General features: G+C 36.9%; 1 protein-coding gene across 1 annotated transcript; it reads right to left on the reverse strand.

Annotated features, from left to right (window-relative positions):
* Window positions 1-4,637: 4,637 nt before the first annotated feature.
* kctd2 (potassium channel tetramerization domain containing 2) lies at window positions 4,638-13,199 on the reverse strand. The gene is made up of 6 exons (XM_023949437.1): window positions 12,504-13,199; window positions 11,473-11,581; window positions 11,301-11,392; window positions 11,095-11,190; window positions 9,992-10,117; window positions 4,638-9,636 (listed from the first exon to the last, which is right to left on the reverse strand). Exons 1-6 carry the CDS (start codon window positions 12,858-12,860, stop codon window positions 9,607-9,609), a joined length of 810 nt encoding a protein of 269 aa, XP_023805205.1. The 5' UTR covers window positions 12,861-13,199; the 3' UTR covers window positions 4,638-9,606.
* Between the last annotated feature and the right edge of the window lie 2,437 nt (window positions 13,200-15,636).

The following is a 15,636-nucleotide window of genomic DNA, read 5'->3' on the forward strand; positions in this document are numbered from 1 at the left end:
TTACAGGTGCTCACTATTGAGCTGATAGTAGGTGTGGCCTGTTGGTGGTATTTTTACACAGGTTTTATTTTATTTTTGTCTAAAAATGGCATAACCATAATTAAAAGACCACAGGGACCGCTTTGAAAAAAGATCAGAAGATGACTATAGCTGGACTTAAAGTTAAAGAACTGTGATCACATTTTAGAAATGTATAGTGCTATTCTCTCTTGCTTGAACAGTATTAAACTATTTTTGCTGTAAATTATTCTTAAATTAATGTTTATGGAGTAAAAGCAAACGTCCTCATTATGATGTTTTTATTTCGCCATTGTGTTTCCCTTTTGAAAGTCTTTACAAACGTAACTTTTGCACATCAGAAGTTTTTTTTAATGTTTTTGTCAAATGACAATGAAAAATTCATATTCCATTTTCTTCTTTAGAAAATGTTAACTTGCTTTTGATATTTTCAAGAAATCTTAGTGGATTTTTTAAATATATATTAACAGAGATAAACAGATGATGTCCACATCTGTTTCCATGCTCCACTGATGACTGCCTGAAGTGAATCCCTATTTAAATGATTGAATTAACAAGACCATCTATTTTGCGTCTCATAGTAGTTAGGTTAAATGTCTGAATTTGATAAGCTTGTTTTGTTTAACTTAATTTAGTTTCTGGCCTGTTTTTTCTGATGTCTGCAAGTTATTAACCTTTTTACTGATCTATCTCATACATTTTGATTTTGGCTTGAGTGGCTGCTCACTGAATATATTTAAGGCTTCTGTTCTTAAGTCTGGAGGATTTTACATTTAAAAAAAATACTTGTTGGGCTGAGAAGCAACATTTGAAGAGGACGTTTTATGGTTTTTGGTAAAGCGACCAGCGTCCAGATCTGATGACAAGGCAACTGAGCCAAACCTGAAGTTCTTGTGCAGTTCTTCCTAGTTTGCAGCTCACAGCATTCATCAAAACCGGTCCGAGATCAAGAGGGGGAAGAGGTGACTGATGCATGTAACTGATCTTTTAAAGGCTAAAACTAATTTTTACTCTGCTGCGAGTTTGTTATAACTCCATCATGTCATCAAGACTCAAAACAATCTTCTTCTTTGGCTTGTATTTAGCTTGTTTCCTCAGCAGTTTGTGCTTCACGTTCTTTCCTTGTTTCCTGGTTCTGACCCGTTTTCTTGATTTTTTTTGCCTTTTCCAGTCCTCCAGCTTTCAGTGGCTCAGACCAGTGTTCTGTTGTTGATGTCTGTAGATCACATGCTTGTTTACCAGGATGGACAGATTCTTGATTCATTCATTAAACTTTTTCATTCAAACCAACTTGGAAAAGAAGATTAAAAAAAATCCAAAACGAATAAAAAGTCAGGGTTTAGCTTAAAATCATTGTTTTTATGGTGCACTGATCAGTAGTCACTACTGCAGAAGGCATGATGGGATACTCTGGTTCAGAAAGGTGGTGTTGAGTTGACAAGTGTCAAGGTTTTGAATCTGATGTGAACCACAGGAAACTCAAGCAAACTGGTTTTTCTTCCATCTCACAAACTGCAGGTTCAAGGATTTCCAGTTGACGGGAATGGGAAAAGGAAAACCCTCTTCTGTTTCTAAATAAATGTGACTAATTGATTGGTTCCAAAGTCTCGTCTTAGCATGTTGGGGTTGGTTCTTTTAGATACTCTTTCTAATATTTACTAAGGTTCATTTCCTTGCAAAGGTCAAGTGTCAAAAAGCCCTAAAGTCGGTGTACGGCTTTGAAGATCACATTGATTCTCCCCAATAAACTCCTGTGTCTTCAGTTTTTAAAGAAACGTCTTAAAATCGCTCTTTGGACTGTGGTGGTTTGGATTGTTCAATAACTAACCCTAAACTATGGGAAAAAAAGGTCATTCGACACAGATTGTGTGGTACTTCAAGCGCTAATGGGAAACCAGCCCCTTCTATTCAGAGTGCTTTTACACTCACCACTTTCCTGCGTGTTGTTTCAGATTATTGAGCATTTCAGCTTCTTTTAGCAGGAACATGCATGCTGGCACAAATCTGAAATAGTTCAGAAGTGATGGGAGGAGCACAAAAACACATGCATCTGCAACTATCTGTTTCTCTACAGAAATCTTTCCTCTTGTGCTCTTTTAGCTGAAGAAATCAAGATAATGGCAAGTACAAAAGTTGATTATTCCAAATAACAATTTTGTCATTTTTTCCCACAGACACAAATTATGTTAAAAAAAACCCATCTTGCTATAAATAAAAACAGTATAACAAATTGCTGTCAACCTAACAACAAGCTTGTTTTTTTTGTTTTTAATTTTTGAGACTTGCAGCTTAATTTTCTGAGATAGCTTTTCAAGTTGACCAAAAAATAAAAAAAATTCTTTTTATTGCTCCTTTTTTAAATAGTTTTCACAGATCTCTAAGTACATTGTAAAGCTCAAAATTAATATCATAACTTTTATTATTTAAGAGTCTAATTCTATGATGAGCAAAGGTAGAGAAAAAAGGTGGTAATTACGTAATGTAAGAGAAAGGTTAAAAAAACGTTAAATTTTTCTACAGGGGGACTTCTTTTTTTAATTCTTGAATTTGTTTTAATTTAAATCCAAATCTGCGTGGTCCCCATCTATTATTTGTAGCAGCTCACAGTTAGAAAACCTCTCTAGAGAGCAGCTTTGAACAGGATCGGAGCAATAATGAGTGTAAAGATTTAGATTTATCAGCTGTAGCAGGGAAAGTCAGTGGAACTGTTGATAACTGTTATGTTGACACAATGCAAGTAAACGGGACACTTTAATGCATAGTTTCAGGTTAATATGTTACACCCAAAAGTCACAACAACCTCACACGTGTAAGTACCATTAACCTTTCTTAAGCAGTCTAGAATAACTGGTCAAAGTAACGGTTCAGACGGTGGATCATTGATTTCACCGCTGAAATGCTTTGGCAGGGAGTATTTGCTATTAGGCAAGTTGCATAAATATACAATTGAAAACTGAATTTGTAAAACAGTTTGTGTGCATTTCCAAATCATGACACTGAACTGGCCTCATAGTTTTCTATCAAGAAAAATCGCATTACTTGACTCATTCTTGCTTCCTGATTACTTTGAAGTGACTTATTGTTCAGTTTTAGCACTTTTTAGTCCTAAAAAAATCAACTCAAACTGAGGCCTTCGATCTGAATGCCAGGTTAAATTCAATGTCTTTCTAAATCTAAATCAGATCTATCCTCTTTTAAATTCACTTAATCCTTTTAATGGTCATGGGGTTGCTGGAGCGTATCCCAGCTATTGTTGGGTGAAGTCTATTTCAGGGCTACACATTGTAATTTAGAAGCCTCAGTTAACCTATAAAGCATGTTTTTGGACAGTGGGAGGAAAAAACCCACTCACATTTATAGAACATGCAAAGTCACCACAGAGGTGACCCACATGGGTGTTGAATCAAGGCCTGTAAGGGTGAGAGGGCTAACCACTACACCACTGTGCAGCCCCAAATCTCACAAGTTCAAGGTAAATTAATCATGTTGTAGTTTTAGAAAGGCACCGTGATCAGAGGTCAATGTAAGTTGTATAAAGGTGCACTGAATTATCTGTTTATTCTGTCTGCATTGCCAATACTTTGCTTGGGGAAGCAGAAAACAAGATCAGTCAGATTCTAACAGAGATGACCTACAGTTTAAATAAAGTTTTCTTATTCATGGTGAAAAACAAAGTCAAGTCTGAGGTCACTGCATGTGAAACTCAAGTCCAAGTCCCGAATTCTTCTCCACTCTTTTCTGGTTTCTGTTCTTTTCACTCTTTTTATTTTTAGAAACATTAAACACATCTTTTCACGTTTTCTGTCTTTTGTAAAATATTTCTGTTCTGTCTTCAATATTCATGTTAGCACAAGTTTAACAATAATGTGATAGACTTTGTTTTATTTTACATGCAAGTGTTGACATTGTTTTAAAAGTAAAATGCATATCTGTTTAGTTAAATCTCTAGTTTAGTTTTATAAGCAAGTAAAATTGGTTGCGGAGTAGGAAAAAAAATTAAATGACAAACTAAAATCAGAAAATAACCTCATTAATCTGAAGAAATTCATTCAGAATTTGGACTGTGCAGCTCTATTATGGAGGTTTGCAGATACCTGGGATAGAAGAACTTGAATTTGTTTATTTTAGTAAACAAAAAAATGAATGATATTTTAATGCTGCTTCTGAACTGCACTTTAACAAAAACTGATCTATCAATATTTTTTGTCAGAATAAACTTACCTTGCTAAGCTTCTCTCTGTTATTTTGCATACAAGTTTCACTGTTTTATGTTTTTACCCTCAATATTTTCTTTTCTTATGTTTTCCCATGCTTTCATTTTTGCCTTCATGGTTTTATCCAAATATTTATTAAATCTGTTATAAGTATGTTTGGCTTTTATGCACAGCGCTTTGTTCAATTTTAATTGTGTTAAAGTTGATTAAGATGAAGAATAAGTTTAAAAAAAAACAGAAGTCCTTAATGATTTTCACTACTGCGTTTTTCCAAATATCCTTATAAATATCCTTAGCCAAATAACATAAATCAAAAGGATTTTTGAATATGCTCAAACCTATTTCCCTTTGTTTAATGCTGTTCAACCACAGTGTGAGAACTGACAGAAACCCCACAGAACCACATTCAAAACACAAACACATTTTATGATTAAAAACCAGACTGGGTTTTGTTAAAATCGATACATGTTAAGAAACAACAATTGTAGACAAAATTTAAAATATACAAAATAAATAAAAAGTGAAACAAACAACTGAAATGTTTTTTTTTTTTTTGCTTTCAAGCGTCTCTCCACAATTTCCTTTGAGATTATTCACATTTGACATCAATACTGCTGATAAATGAACACGAAGCAAGTTAGTGACATTTTCAATACGACCTACGAATGTGCATGTTTACAAAGGCATGCAGTGTTTACAGGTTAACTGGTGATATGATTTATAAAGTATTTTTATTCTTTTAAATAAAACATCTTTGTTTCCTTTTGCATTTCCTGGTTGATAAAAGGTTATAGAAACTAAAAGTTGGCTGGAAGAGAGACTGCAGTCTGTCCGGCTCGATAAGTTTGTATCATTGCTACCTTTCTGGATGAAAAGTGACGAAAGAAAGACACAAACACATGAAGGAACTGTGGGTGGAGGACCAACAACATAAAAACTTACATCTACACACCACAGAGCCATGCCTTCAACTCTGCACCCCGCAGCCCAACCACACATCACATACACTTTGCACAAACACAAAGGTCAGACAAAATCCATTACACCACTTCGTAATCTCTAAACAAAAGCATGCTGTCGTGTATTCACATGCCCAAAAAAACAGATACAACAGTACTTTATGCAGATTCGTTAGTTCAGGGTAGCACAAAGTCACGGTCAGGCAACTTTTGCTTTAAAACCTTATACATATATTTTTTATCTACTTGGCCATTGAAATTAACTGTTTAAAAAGTTCCTTTAGGTCAGTGATTCCCAATTCTTTTCTGATTGTAATAACTTGTCACAAATATTGTCGATTTTCTGTCATATTTTTTAATTTCCTCACTGGTCATATTACCGCGTCCACATTTCTGAGCTAAATCAACGCTAATTAGCATGCTGTGCTGTGTGGAAAAAGTGCTTTTACCTTTATGAAGCACATGTAAAAAGCATCATTGCATTTTACTTTTGTTAAACAAAAAGTAGTGCCTAAATTTAAATTACTTTGATTTCTATTTTTTCTTCAGAGGAAACAAAACTTTGATTTCAACATTAGCAAGCTAATTTTGAACAATATTTATTAGGTAGCTTTAGCTACAATCGACAGATATTTGTGACATCTAGCAGCTAAAGTGCATGTCTTAATATTTTTAATAAAAGTTTCAACGCTGTTTGTCCAATGAAAAACACATTTTAGAGACTCGTTTTATAGTAATATTAATAATGATGAATTAGGTGGATTCTTAGTGGGATAATATCACTTTCATGCTGGTGTTTTAGGTTTTGGAGCTGTATTATTAATCAATTTAAAACCTTTCAAACTGCTACAGGTACAAAAGCTACAGTAAACCAAGTCCAATAAAAGTTTTGTTGTTTGAACACCTACTTATTTAACAGCCAACTACTTCCAAAGGAACCCAAAGTGGCAAATGTCCTCATGTTAAGGTTGGGAACCATTGAACAAATATTAGCTTGAAAAGGACACAATAAATAAATAAAATGAAAATGATTTTCAAATTGCATATGAAAAATGTATATTCAAACACTGAAATGAAATATTTAGAAGTGCTAATACAAAGATCACTGCTAAGTTTAATTTAAAAAAAAGAACAAGCGGAAAATAAACTTCAATGTTTTCTTTTAACTGTCTTTTGTTTGGTAACTTTTCAAATACACTGACAATGTTTAACAGCAGATATAGAAACACGTCTAAATCTCTTGAAATAATAAAATGAAGCTAAATGTGGGTCAAAATTGGCAAAATAAAAGTGGCTCTTGAACAGTTTAAGCCTTAAACTTTAAGGTGACGAGTGAATAGAAGAAAAAACTATGACAGGAACAATGTGTTTTTGTTTTTGGCTCGTCTCTTACTGAATCATTTACAATAGAGATCAGGTTATAACATTAGAGGAGGAGCTTCCTGGCTTTTTTTTTAAGGGGAACACATCTCTGCACAACACCGGTCAAAAGGCACGACACCGGACAAGAACTGATGAAACAATACCCAAGGTGCTTTGCAAGAGCCAGAAAATGAAGGAAAGAAAAAGTGGTCTCAACAAAATGAATGGGCATTATTGAACACATGGTCTGCTAAATACACAACGCACCCAAGTGGGGAAAAGTACATCAAAGAAAAAAACGACATCAAGTTTTGATCTCTTAGACTAGAGACCATGATAGATACAAAAGAGCTGTTGTGTTCCTGTTTTTTCAAACAAGTGACGGTCCAGTTGGTAGAGGGCTTCAAATTGGTCGGTTTGATCCTCACCGAGAGTCACTGCGTTCTTGAGTAAAACACTAAGTCCCACATCGATCCCTGTGGTCACAGATGTGTGACAGAGTTCACAAAGTATGAAGAAAAAGAGGATGTGAAGGAGAAACAACAGCAAAGCAAAACAACAACTAAAAGGTGCAAAGAAATAAAGAACTCTTAGATATTCTCTTACACTCAAGTGATAGATGCCATTAAGATATAAAATCCAATCACAAATTTTGCAGATGTGTTTTCAAAGGTAGGCAAATCACGTGTAACGCAAAGCGTCTGCAAGTGTATAAATGGGTAAAAATATCAGTAATTGCAAAATTGGAAACTGGTTTAAATTGTAAGTTATTCAAATTACACTGACTTGTAAGTTGATTGTGCGTGTGCATCCAACTATTTACAAATTGTTGGATGCACAATCAGTCAACTATACCGTCTGTGCAAAAGACAGGTTGAATTTTGAAAGATTTTTTTTCCTTCTCTTCTAGTCTTCAGTCACAAATGTGCGCTGTGTTTAAATGTAGATTATTCTGCATGATATGCATTTGTTGCTCTTCACAGATACTTTAACGTGATTGCATTCATAAAATGTTAAATGCACATTGCCACACATTTGTAAAACTCGTAATTCAGCATATTTCCGAGAAAATAAATCTAGAAATGTTTAACCATTATTCAAATTTAAGGTCCATTGCTGACTTTTTCTGGCACACATTAATTGTAAATAAAATGTTTAAAAACTTTTGGGGTTTTAAATGGCATCTGGGTCTTTTAAAACTGTTGTTGATATATTTATTTATTTATTCTAAGCAATGTATGTACACGTTTATTTTGATATTTTTAACTAAACAAAGAGGAGAGCGTAGCTTAGAAAGTGGAGCCGCCATCTACCTGTTGATGGGTCAAAGGTTCAAATCCCTGTTAGTCCCTAACATGATGAAATAAAATGGCATATAGATAAATAAAATGCACAGAATAACTCAAACAATAAAGTTTAAACGTGAAATGGGCAAAGGGTGTTTTATGTTCTTTTGAATTAACTAAAAAAAAAGGAAACTGATATCAAAGTTTGTTAAATTACAAGAAACATTAGGAAAACGTTCGACTTTTTGCAGCCTTTAAAGTTCCTTTTTTTGTTACCTTTAGCAGCAACTTCAATAAAACTCCTCCCCGTGTGCATTTATCTGTACATTTTATGACTAATATTTAGCTTACTCTGTTTTTTTAATACATTTTCTAGCATCGTTCTGAAACCTGGGGACTTTTACTTTAAACTAGTGTTGCTAAAAAGCTCCTATCAACCCATGAATGTGTTCTACCCTCAGGTTGTTCCAAATCTGACCATGCCTGAACGGAACGCTTCTCGTCTGGCACGTTCACTGACATCTCGTTCATTTGCGTTTTAATGCAGGCTCTGAGATTGCATAAGCAGCAGTTTAGCTTTTGCAAAGATTGCTACACGTTCTGCAGAATGAGAAAAAAGGACATCTGGGAGTCATTATCAGTACAAAAACAGCACAACACATGGGAAACGATGGTTCATGGGGGGCATCTGAGGCATTATCCACCTCATTTCAATGATGACGCTTTCCTTTACTTCTCATTACAATTTTTAAGATATGCATTGCTAAAGTAGAACACAGGATAAACTGTAAAACCTTTTTTTCCAACACTACAGAAAACGTGCAGCTGAAAATGTGATATTTCAGTTATTCAACGGAGAGCCGAGGCACTGCAAACGCAACTCACACCCATGTTTCACAGGTGCTCGTACTGGTCATAAATCGGATTTTTTCTCTCTCTCTGTTTAAATAGATTCACTCACAATATGTATGTAACAACTATGATACAGAAATAACTAATTACACCGTTTGCATTCAGTTTTTATCATGTAGCCTATATAGATGTATATAGATTCCTCTCATGCCTTAAAAGGTTTTATACGAATGGCGTGAAATCCGACAGTTTTTTTTTGTTTGTTTTGTGGGTGAAAATATCAAAGATTGTCACGGATCAAACAGAAACCGGACGGTTTGGGATGTTGTGGCTCAATTTTAGAGTTTTGAAAAACTCCAGAAAGCGTGGTGGTGGTGGTGGGGGGGTTACACAACAGCCTGGTTCACAGCAGCTGGAGATCTGGCATCCCAAGTCCTCAGCATCCTTGACCCCCCGCCTCCTCCGTCTGCTGCAGGTAAAGACCAGCTACGTCACCCTTTTTTTTTAATCTCCTCTTTGTCCTTTGAGAGTCCTGAGGAGGTTCCTGCTAAACCGAAAGCCAGATTTGAAAGAAAGTATCCGGCGTGACGACAGGAAGGTCAGAGTGAGGATGATGGCTGAACGCAGGCGTTGTGCTGCGCTGTCTGCCATGCTCAGCAGCACTGCTCTGACAGCAACCAGCAAAAAGGAAAAAACTGCGACGAGGAACTCACTTATCAACTCCTCACAGCACATGAGAACAACCAGAAGGAAGATGAGTGAGAGTCGTGCTGCAGGAAGAGGATACGTCGAAGAGCTTCTGCTGCGGAAAAGGCCCACCAGAGGAGGGGGGGGCAAACTGACGATGAAGATGTTCATCAAAGTTGGTGGATGGGAACTGGAGGATGTGCTCGTGTTGATGCTGATGGGGTTCCTTCACATCCGTGAACCTCGTTCTTGAAGGATCTGTGAGAAAAAGAGGACGTCAAATCCATTTTTGTCATTTTTAAGATAATGTCTTTAAATGAAAAGAGTCATCACTTTTCATTTTAGTCAATGATCATCTTAAAAAAAAAACAATCAAAATTACTGGGTGAAAGCCAATAAAAAGGCAGAATTTGTTTTTTCAGAGTAAAACTGTTGATGAGACCTTAGCTAATCATCAGCTTGCAAACATTTTTTACAAACTCTAATAATTAAGTGGGTTTGAAGCCCAGACCGCTGAAGCTGAGCAGGTTGTAAACCTGGCAGGAAACAACTGGACAAAGTGCAAATGAATAACAAGGGTGTGAAGGGGCGACGAAAGCAGAAAAATGTCTACCTTGGCCTTCTCTGTGGGTTCGATGACGATCCCATTGGTGGAGTTGTTTAGTTCCCGGGAAACCACACAGAGAAACTCTGCCTGGTCTTCATTGCCATAATTATACGATGATCCAATACTGATGAGCTGAGGATGAAGAAGTAAAGTCCGTTTACCACATCCAGCTTTGCTTAAAACTCATGTTTTACTCTGTCAGACACAGAATTTCTGCTGGTATTTTTTCTCAAATGACAATAACCTGTGCATTTAAAATGATGACGTCATCATTTAAGGAATGGGCTTGGATTGAAAGTTTTTTTTAAATTAAAAAAACCCAGGACTGTTGACCTTCGATACTTAAAGTCCTCCCTCTTCTCCACCTTTATAACCTGACCATTCCAGACTTCCTCATCCAAACCACAACTCTTCTTTTTTCTGTCCTGTCATAGACTTTCTCTAGATCTACAAAAACAGTGCAGCAGATGGTGATGATGTACAGATCCTTTCCAAAAAAGATCTGAATACCATAGAAAAGTGTATTCATTTCAATAATTTCATTTTAAAAAGTTAAACTTTCATAGAATTATTAGATTTCTCCACAGTATTCTAATTTTCGTGGGTTTTATGAGCTGGAACTGCAAGTCATGTAAAAATAAACTGATTTTATATCTTAGGTTTAATTTTTCTTTTAATGAAATCATGTAAATGTAAAAAAACACTTTGCCATGATTTTCTAATGTTTGGGAGACGGTCTGCACATGTGCGCAGTAAAACGTGTATCTGAAGTTTTATTTGGTTAACTGAACAAAAGGTTAGAACTAAGACTGCAAAAGCTGAAAATGAGACTTTTTATGCAACTAACTGCCAGATATCGTGCTAAAATGTCTCGGCCTTGTCTTTGTTTCTGCTGAGCAACCGTGCTAAAGTGCAAAACAACTGAGATCAGTCAATGTTGACTTAAAAATGAACGCTGGAATTCCATGATTTCGGCTAAGACTTCACCAAAGAGGTATTGACAAAGCATCGACTCTGCACCAAACAGCAGGTCTTTTTAGACCAGTTGATGCTCTAAGTGCCAGCTTTACCAGCAATCGCTCAAAAACGCAGCGACCATATCTCTGCACCTGCTCAAACTTCCAACCGTCCGACATGGTGGAGACCATCTGTGTGAGCTCCTCTTCCTGGCACTGCAGCACTCTGTACACATGCTTCACAGGACCCTGAGGAAAGCAACAGAGACACCCCATAATAACACATTTTTAGAACAGTCGTTTTCGTTACATTTACACCTATGCAGAGCCTGGTGAGATAACTGGTTTGTTTAAAGCACCTGAGATGTTCGGTTCTCGTTGTCCCGTATCCTCTCCTTCACCATCCTCACCAGAGACGCGATGTTGTAGAACTCGGCTTCTTCGAGAACCCCTGAATCACAAAGCATCCATCTGTAACCCTGACATTGCTCCCAGCAGATGGGATGGCGCCTTAAATCCGCCAGCCTTTACCTTCTTCTGCCAGGTTTTTGTCCATAATCAGTTTTCCGTGTCGAAGGTAGTTCAGGATTGGGCCAAAGTATGTGGGGTCCCTGTCTATAAGGTAGGCTCCCGTCTCGTCCTGGAACATAAACAGCAGCATTTAGAGTTTTTACTGCCATGAAATTCTAAATAATGTCATTAAATTGATATTTACGATGTTAAAAAGCTCACAAAACGTTCTCTTAAAGCAGTAGTTGTGTAGGATCATGTGTGCCTTGCTAATGGGCTAATAGGCTCACACAAAAGCTAAATAATGATTTTGTTTCTATGTGATTGTGAAAAAAGGTGAGTTTTAAATGTCGCAACCTGTTTCTTTTAAACACCAACTCTGATATAAATATAATTTTTGGGTGTTCTATCATGTTCTTATTGCATTTTTCTGACGATGGAGGACATTCATTTAGAAAATTGAGATGAAGTTTGCATTTCTGAGTATTTCTGTATTCAAATGGTTGTGAATCAGGAGCAGATGTTTGAAAATGATCGTATTTGTGACGTAGAAAATACGCTGGCTGGACCCCAAGCCCCCTGCTCCGCTCCATTCTGATGCATCCACATCAACTAATAGATTCATGAAGGTCTTTATTGTCTGAGCTGGCATCTGGATCCAAACTGGATAGCTTTGATATTGGACCGCGTCAAAACAGATAAGTGACAGGAAGTGGGGGCGGGCTTGCTCCTCACTGACAGTCTTGCCAACAACTTCGTTATTAATTAACTCCTGCTACTCTGCAGAAACTATGTCCCAGAAACAGATTTTTTTTTTAAATTTTGGCTAAAACGGCAAAATCATAATTAAAAGACGATCGTTGTGGGACTTTAAATACATCAAAATCTATGTAAAGTAAATAAACTTGAATATTTGACTTTATGATTTTGTTTTTTGTACCAAATTCAAAACAAGAAACAAAGCAGATCTTGAACAGAATGAGTGGATTTATTCTAACATTTCTGTTAATAACAGGACTGTTTTTTGGGGGTGAAAACATTGAAATACTGACTTTGTCAGAGTCCAGGTCCGGGTCTTCCTGACACAGTCTGAATAGGAAGGATTTGGGGTCCCTGCATAGCGTCTGTTTGGTTGTGATGAAGTAGGTCCCACCCACGTTCAGTCGGACCCAGCGTGAGCCCGGTTTGTCCGCCGGTTCGGACGGGGAGCTGGGATTGCTCTTCATTGGGAACCCGAACACCGACCGGCCACCGCCCGCGCCGCTGCCGCCGCCTCCTCCGCCGGGGCTCAGCTGGCTGCTCCGCGGCGGAACCATGAGAGTGGGCGACGCCAGGCGCATGGAGGAGCGGCGCTCGGGCTGCTCCACGGTACCATTTCCGCTGGGTTCTACCACATGCAGTTCGGCCATGATTCCGAATCTGTTTCAGTAACAACACACACGGCTGCACGGCAAGCTAACGAGACACCGTGGAGCAGCAATCTGTCCTGGCCGATTTGTAAACAGAGCGGGACTATTTTTCTCTGTCGGGCCGGGGTGGCTGGCATCGGGGCGTAGCTACTCACGTTCGACCGCATCCACCTCCACTGCTGCAGTGTAGGACTCAAATATAACACTTAGCTGCTGAGCAGCATCGCGTTAAACCGTTTCTCCACTAGATAAATTAGTCATTCTTGTCTGTTCAAACGTTAGTCAGAGAGGCCCTATTCTTCCGGGTTGTAACGCGATTACTGTTTACTTCCGTTGTGTCACAGCTTTTCAAAATAAAAGACATACAAAGGCGCTCATCGACAATATTGAAAATACGTTTATTTTAAAATACACCACCACTACTTCTACTACTACTACTACTACTACTACTACTACTGCTAATAATAATAATAATAATAATAATAATAATAATAATAATAATAATAATAATAATAATAATAATAATAATAATAATAAGTACTAAAATAAACAATAAAATATAAATATAAAATATATAAAATAAACAAAAACAATGGTTATGGATGTGTGTTTGGATTGATTTGCTTGTGAGGTGTATTTTTTTTAAATGGGTAATGTGGCAAGTTTTGTTCTTGATCAAGGGTGATGTAATAGAATAAAAAATATCAAGTAACAACTAGAATATTTATTATTAGTTTAAATGTAACATTTAATTAAAATTTTAACATGGAGAATTAAACAATTTTGTTTTTTAAAAAGTGCTGATGTCCGCATAATATAGAACATTATTCAATATTCGAATAACACAAATACAAAAAGCGAAAATAGTGATAACCCATAACCTCTCTTTGTTTACAGTTTTGAATTTTTAAAATCCTAAAATGTGTGTGAAGACAGTAAATCTGATTCTTTTGCCAAAAATGTGCCAAAAGTACCTTTTAGTATCAATTTTTATTTAAAAAAAAAATGCAATCAAAATTTTCAAAAAATTCTCCAAGTGAAAAGCATTTGGCAGTGAAATACTGTACTCTTGCTTATTTCTTTGTTGACAGTGAAAATCTGACAAAAATAGATTACCTGAGGCAGAAGTAGCTCAATAATCCAAAGTACTCAGTTACATTGTCATGTAGTTTAAACAAGACCAAAGCAATTCATTTTAACGATGTGTTTATGTATGCCTACCATGACCAGATTAAAACTTTTGGTAGTTTTTAAAACAGAGTAAAATGCGGACATGTACACTGGTGACATTTTTAACAACAGAAATGATTTGGCAAAATTTTAATTGATGTTTTATGATCGATACACTGCGAGAAATTATTTTTTTTTCTTTTATAAACCAATCAAGACTCAGTTGGCACTTTTTTTCAGATTTAAGATAAGATAAGATAAAGATACTTTATTGATCCCAGCTTGGGAAATTCAGTTGTTGCAGCGTCGGCGTTAGGCTCAAGATACAAACTTACACACAATAGATGACAGAGAACCAAAACAATCAATCGGAAAGAAACATCAGTGAATTAGCACAGTTTTATTGCATGCCACATCAGGAGAGAGAAAATAGACGGACCATAAATGACTTTATCTATTGCACATGGATGACAAGTTATAGAGTCCAATGGAGTGAGGAATGAAAGATCTCCTGAAGCGGTTGGTGTGACAGCGAAGCTGCCTTAGTCTGTTGGAGAAGGAGCTCCGCTGACCGTCCAGTACAGGATGGAGAGGATGCTCAGGATTATCCATGATGGATACCAGTTTATTTAAAGTCCTCTTCTCCATCACAGATTCAAACGTGTCCATTTTGCAACCAATTACAGAGCCAGCTCTTCGGATCAGTTTGTTCAGTCTATTGCTGTCCCTAGCAGATATGCTGCCCCCCCAGCAGACCACCGAGAAGAACAGAGTGCTGGCCACAACAGACTGGTAGAATATTTCAAGCATCTTGCTGCACACGTTGAAGGATCTTAGCCTCCTCAGGAAATGGAGTCTGCTGCTGGCCTTCTTATACACAGCAGTGCTGTTGCTCTTCCAGCTCAGTCTGTTGTCGATGGTTGCTCCCAAGTACTTGTACTCCTCTACCTCTGCCACATCTCTGCCAAGGATGCTGAGAGGCTGGGAAGCTGGTGGTTTCTTCCTGAAGTCCATCACCATCTCTCTGGTCTTTTCCACATTCAGCTGCAGGTTGTTTTCTCCAGACCATCTCACAAATTCATCCACAAGATCCCTGTACTCCTCCTCCCCAGATTTAATTTAAAAGCTAAACAAATACCTCTTTGAAGTCTTGGGAAGTTTAATTTTTTCCCCCATTTTCTTTATTTTTATAAAAGCATCAGCTGCTTAAGAATATGCCATGGGTTACAATATAAAACCTAAAAAAAGTTTTGTCACACACCATAAAGTAACTACCTCCCGGTTATTTACTCATCTTCATTTTACAATTGTATTTCTGCAAATACTACAGATGAAAAATAGCCTTTGGGCTAATTCTGGCGCATTGGAGCCATGCTTTTAATGTGCACTGTCCCTGTTAAATAAACTAATAAATAAATGAAATAAATATATTTTTGTCGTTCTAGACTCATTTAAACAAATAAAGATGTTTCTTTTTCTCAATGAAATTAAGAAAAATAATTTTCAATGGTTTTTTAACCCCCTCAGCCAAAAAAATAAAATAAAAAACGACCCTCTCACCCTCCGTGGGTGGTTTCTCTGCTAGCACTGCCCTTTCTGGACTGAC

Source organism: Oryzias latipes, chromosome 19 (genome assembly GCF_002234675.1).
Source record: "Oryzias latipes chromosome 19, ASM223467v1".
In the NCBI taxonomy this organism is placed as follows: Eukaryota; Metazoa; Chordata; class Actinopteri; order Beloniformes; family Adrianichthyidae; genus Oryzias; species Oryzias latipes.

What these genes read in the sequence shown, in the direction of transcription:
- kctd2 (XM_023949437.1), bottom strand. Translation starts at nt 12,860, where the DNA reads ATGGCCGAACTGCATGTGGTAGAACCCAGCGGAAATGGTACCGTGGAG. An exon ending in ACGAGAACCGAACATCTCAG is followed by an intron (nt 11,191 to 11,300) that starts GTGCTTTAAACA and finishes TGCTTTCCTCAG; the next exon opens with GGTCCTGTGAAGCATGTGTA. An exon ending in AACCCACAGAGAAGGCCAAG is followed by an intron (nt 9,637 to 9,991) that starts GTAGACATTTTT and finishes TTTTTCTCACAG; the next exon opens with ATCCTTCAAGAACGAGGTTC.